Here is a 5,556-nt window from a genome sequence, read left to right on the forward strand (position 1 = left end):
TTCTCTCTCTCTCTCTCTCTCTCTCTCACACACACACACACATATAATGTACATACTGAAATAAACTCCAATGATATGGAAACAGAGGATTTTTACTTAATTTGTTTTTTCTTTTTTTGAGGACTGTATTCTTTACCTTATATATGGTATATTCATGTGTACCTCTGTGGGAGGGTGGGGAGAGAGCACAGAATGAAAGGAACAGGTGAAGAAGTGCAGCAGTGGAGCACACTGGACATTCATGAAGGTGAACTATGCAACTTGGGGGTGGAGATGGGAGGGAGAGAATGGGAAAGAATGAGGGAACAGATGACTAACTATATGAAAGGATATATACTTATTGCCTGGCACTTGTAAATGTAACCCTGCTGTAAATCACCTCTAAGATAACAATAAAAATAAAATAAAATAAATAAACATAAGGATCCTCTTTCCCACTTGCCTCTCAATCTCAGCCTCATGGTCCATTCAGGTACCAGTGGGAGACGGTAGAGATTCAATCCCAGGAAGATGTGGGGGCAGGGAGCTGACCAAATCCAGCCCTCAGCAAAGCAAATGATGGCTGGAAGCTTAAACTAGATGAGGGAGGAGCTTGTTAGCCTGGCATGCAGAGCACTTCAGCACCTCTGGACCGTTTTCATTTGGGAAATTGCTTTGGTGGTTTTCACTTCTTTCTATTCAATGGACCAAATAGCACAGACCACCAATATATTCACCACATTGCATGATGAACTAATTTAGTCAAAATAATTGTTCTACAGGGACACAGGAATCCAACCTCAGTTCAGAAAATCCCTGCCATCTGACGTAGGAGGATTTATAGGTTTAGTGGAAATTGCTTTCTCCTGCTCGCCAGATTACATACTGCTGGTTGATTTTTTTTTCTTTTTTGCATGAGTAAACGTCCTTCTAATAAGGAACAGACCAATAATGTCTTAGGAGAGAAAAAAAAGAGCATCCATTTCCTTTCTGCGGTTTCTTGAGAGTGCTGTTTGGATTGGGAAATCCACACGGGCTGTACAGAATATGAAATTTGGTGTCTTCCTTTTGTGGTGCGGATGGGTATTGGTCGCTGAGAGCCGAATGCCCTGGCCAGGAAGAGAAGCTCAGGAGATGGGTAAGAAAGGCAGGTGAGTAGACTCTGGATGTTGGGATCCCAAGGAGACAGAGGGGTGGCGTGTCAAGCTGAGCGCAAATGAAGCATCATTTCCAGCTTAGCTGTGCTGTGTGAAGGCCTTTTCCTCTCTTTCCCTTTATGTCCTCATCTCCTTTTAAGAAGTTAGCATTATCTTTTCCTTTATAACGATCTAGGTTGAACAGTATCATCACCATATAGTCTTAAGTGCCTAATTAATTGTCCTGTGTGTAAGGTTTTTGGGGGGATGGAAAGAACGTTTGTATATTTTCTAAAAAATGAAAGAACTCAAGGACAATTCTTTGATGTCTGCACAAATCTGCCAATCCTCAAATCACTAATGGGACTTACAAATGTGAGGATGCTTTATGATTTCTGATGATTTCTGTTAGAAAGGTGGGTCTCTTTTCAATAATGAGAAATAATAATTTTTAAAAACACAACTTTTCAAGCTGTAGGGCCAGAAGGGTCATTGGATTGTCCTCTACCTGCAAGCTGGGAGGGGCCCGGGTGGAGCTAAGCAACTTAGTACGTGCTGTCTTGTTCGTACCCACCCCAGGGCGACTCCCACAGGGAGACGCTCCCCACTGGTCACCCTGCTCTAAGGCCTCACCTGGGCGGCTCTGATTGGTTAGTCTGGCCTCGAACATCTGCTTGCCTACATTGGTCAATCACTGCGACACTGGGACAAGCAAATCCAGCACTCTGCCCTTATTCATGAGGAGGGAAGGGAGTCCTTCCTGTTTAGAGAAGCAGCCTTAGTTCCAAATGCAGCTCCAGCTTTGGACGGAAACACAGTTTAGACGTGTGAGGTCACAGGAAAGCAAACCCAGCTCTGCGAAGTTGGGGGATAGAAGTTGGGGCCTGTGGGATTTGTTTCCTTCCCTCAGGGCTCTGGCCTGCTGGAGTCTGAGATAATCTTTTACTGGAGACTCCCAAACAGCTGGCTGAGCTCACAGTACTGGCTTCTGGCTGCTTCTGCAGCATCACAAATGTAGGCGCTAGCATGGTAGTGGTGGCAGTCAGTCCTGGTGCTGAAAAGTGTTGGGAAAATGGAGGAGAACGGAAAAAGAATAAGGAGCTTTTCAGTTGGGCCTACAATGGGATGTGTACAGCTGGGCTTAGGCGGATTGCCCTGCCAGTAAATCAAGCACGTTTGCACATACCTGGGATTTTGCCTGGCATCTGTTATAGGCTTGGGACAATGGGCTGGGGATCAATCCTTCATACTCTATCTTTAGCTACATAAACTGATCGGGCCAAGAAGGGAGAGGCAAGTCCTTCATATAGGATCTTTGGTTATATAAAAAGAATTGGGCTGAGAAGGAAACATGGAATTATGAGAACAAAGCAGATTCCTATCAAAAAGGACCACTTGCTCAAGGGAAGGAGGGGGGCGTGAAAGGGGAGGAAGGGAGGGAGGGAGGGGAAAAGAAAGAAAGAAAAAAAGAAAGAAAGAAGGAAGGAAAAAAGGAAGGAAGGAAGGAAAGCTCTTTAAAAGTTTAGGATACGTAAAAATGTAATTTAACTGGGATGATGGGATATTAATTGGGTCCACTTTCCCATTTGGAAAGAAATTTAACCAAATATATCTAGAGCTTTCTACATTCTATCCTATACTATAGCCCCTGGACAAATGCCAGTCAGGCTCAGGGAAAGCAAAGGGATACTACGAGGAGTCTGGAGAACCACTCTTCTGCATTCTCTCTCATGCTAAAGGTTTATATTTACTGTGAAGGCACAGAGGATCTGAATGGGTCTCAGCAGATTTCCACTTCAGAGTACTCTGTTGCTTGCACCCCGTGGTAGATGGATGGGAAGAGTGAGAGCCTGGTCTATTCCTGAGGGAGGTGACGATGATGAGAGGCTTAATGAAGTACATGCATGGTAGAAAGAGCGGAGATGGGGGAAGATGGAGTTGAGAACGTTGGGAGAGCTTGGAGGGCCAGGGTTTGGTTGGCTTCTGGGTAAGAAAGCAGTGTTTGTTTTTTTTTTATTATGAAAATACTGTACAGAGGGATTATAATTACATGGGCAAGATAATGAGTACATTTCTTATCAAGCATTGTAGCCTCCTCCTTTGTTTCCCCTTCCCATCCCTTCCCATTCTGCCTCCACCACCCTCCCCGCACCAAAGGTGTAAAGTTCGTTTTCCACATAGCTACTTGTACATTTCATTGTTGCAATGGGTCCACCTGTATCCCTATTTAAACGATTTTTTTCCCTTCCCCTCCACAAATTATACCGGCATCAAATACAGTGAAGAAAGCAGTTTTAAGTGAGTATCTAGCAGATGTTTGGACTGTGTGGGGACAGGAGAACAGGAGAGTAGGTTCAAGAAATAGAATAGGGGCTGGGAAGGTGGATCAGTGGTACAATGCTTGCCTTGCATGCATGAGGTCCTGGGTTCTATTCCTTAGCACCACATAAGCAGAAAAAGCCGGAAGTAGCACTGTGGCTTAATTGATAGAGTGCTAGCCTTGAGCTGAAGAGCTAAGGGACAGCGCCCAGGCCCAGAGTTCAAGCTCCACGACTGACCAAAAAAATAAAATAAAGAATATATGGACCTGGATGCATTCACAAGATACATGGAACTCCGTGCCCAGGCACAGCAGAAAATGTAAATCAGGAGCTCAGGAGACTTAAAGCGAATCCTCAGAGGTAGTAGGTGAGGTACCCAGAGTGAGCACGTCACATGAAATAAGAACAGGATCAAAGACAGACCTTGGGGAAGAGTAACATTTAAGAAGTTAGAGGAGGAGGAGAGCCAGGCAAAATGACTCACAGCTATAATCACAGCTACTTGGGAGACTAGGATCAGAACGATCAAGATTTGAGGCCAGTCTGGACAAATATTTTGCCAGACTTCATCTCAACAGAAAAATCTGTCATTCCAGCTATGTGGAAAGTATAACAAGGAAGATCAGAGTATACGAAGAAGGATCGACTGGGTGCCAGCGGCTCATGCATATAATCCTAGTTACTCAGGAGACTGAGATCTGAGGACCATGGTTCAAAGTCATCCTAGGTAGGAAAGTCTGAGACTCTTAGCTCCAATTTAGCATAAAAAAAAAAAAAAAACAGCCAGAAGTTTAGCTATGGCTCAAGTGTTGAAGCATTAGCCTTGAGCAACAAAGCTCAAGCACAGGGCCTAGGCCCTGAATTCAAGCCCAGGACTAGCACACAAAAAAACAGCTGGGGGTGGAGGGTGGGGAGAGAAAAGGATCAGGTTAAGGACCTGGCAAAAAATGGGACTCTATCCCAAGTACAAAGAGGACCAAAGGATTAGCTCAAGTAGTAGAACATCTGCCTAGTAAACAGGAAGCTGTGATTAAAACTCCAGTACCGGGCTGGGAAGGTGGCTCAGTGGTAGAGCGCTTGCCTTGCATGCATGGGGCCCTGAGTTCGATTTCTCAGCACCACATAAGCAGAAAAAAAAGCCGGAAGTGGCACTGTGGCTCAAGTGGTAGAGTGCTAGCCTTGAGCTGAAGAGCTGAAGGGACAGCGCCCAGGCCCAGAGTTCAGGCTCCACAACCAGACCCAAATAAATAAATAAAAATAAATAAATAAAACTCCAGTACCTCTAAGTAAACAAGGTTAGAGGAAGAGGACTCAGTGAAAGTGAAAAACAGAGAGCAGAGAAGTGAGTGTAGAGCTGGAAAAGAAGAGAGTCAAAGAGGTGAAAACATTTCTATGCTAGTTACCAGGTGCTTATTACAGCACAGTGACTTCACCAGTGACTAAATCAGCTCGAGGCTGGGCCCAGAGAGCCTTACAAATGAGAGAGGGAGGCATTTGAGTGAAGCAGGGAGGTTTTTTTTTTAGAAGGACACGGTGGACAACAGGGGCAGGCTTACCAAAGTCAGAATTAATTAGGTCGAAGATAGAGCAACCAAGTGCCATTAATGATGTCAGCAACAGATGGACGTAGTTGGGCCTTGATGGCTCCCATTTGTAACCCTAAGCACTTGTGAGGCTGAGTTTGGAAAGATTGCTATTTGAAGCCACCCCTCTCAACAAAGAGATGGATGTGGTGGCATCTGTCTGTCATCCTAGTCATAGGAGAAGGCAGATTGCACACAGAAGAGTGGCCAGGCAGAAAGCAAGACCCTATCTCAAAAAGAACCAGCCAAAATCAGGGCTGGAGGCATGCCTTAGTAGTCGGAGTGCCATCTTAGCAAATGTGAGGACCAAAAACTAAAAATGAGAAAGAGGAGGGCCATAAGAAACCGGTGAACTGAAAGTATATTAGGTGAACATAAAAGAAACTTTAGTTAGTAGCATTTGCCTGTCACTTTGTTCTCCAGAAAATTTGCTTGGATTATTGAGGCCCCACTCTGCTTTTTGGTCTTGTCTCTGCCTACCTACTATCTAGCTCTCACCCTTATAGTTTTCTTCCTCCCTCCCTCCCTCCCTCCCTC

General features: G+C 44.9%; 1 protein-coding gene across 3 annotated transcripts in view; it reads left to right on the top strand.

The window, feature by feature from the left end:
• Positions 1 to 554: 554 nt before the first annotated feature.
• Gabrr1 (gamma-aminobutyric acid (GABA) A receptor, rho 1) overlaps positions 555 to 5,556 on the top strand; it is a 33,359-nt gene continuing 28,357 nt past the window's right edge. For 2 of the 3 annotated variants that reach the window (XM_013016652.1, XM_013016653.1), the window contains exon 1: positions 555 to 1,130. In XM_013016652.1, coding sequence (XP_012872106.1) covers positions 1,027 to 1,130 — 104 coding nt within the window. In that variant the 5' untranslated portion in view covers positions 555 to 1,026. The remainder of the gene's footprint in view (positions 1,131 to 5,556) is intronic. The other variant, XM_013016651.1, reaches the window with a different exon arrangement.

The sequence above is a fragment of the Dipodomys ordii genome, unplaced genomic scaffold (assembly GCF_000151885.1).
Source record: "Dipodomys ordii isolate 6190 unplaced genomic scaffold, Dord_2.0 Scaffold32, whole genome shotgun sequence".
Lineage (NCBI taxonomy): Eukaryota > Metazoa > Chordata > Mammalia > Rodentia > Heteromyidae > Dipodomys > Dipodomys ordii.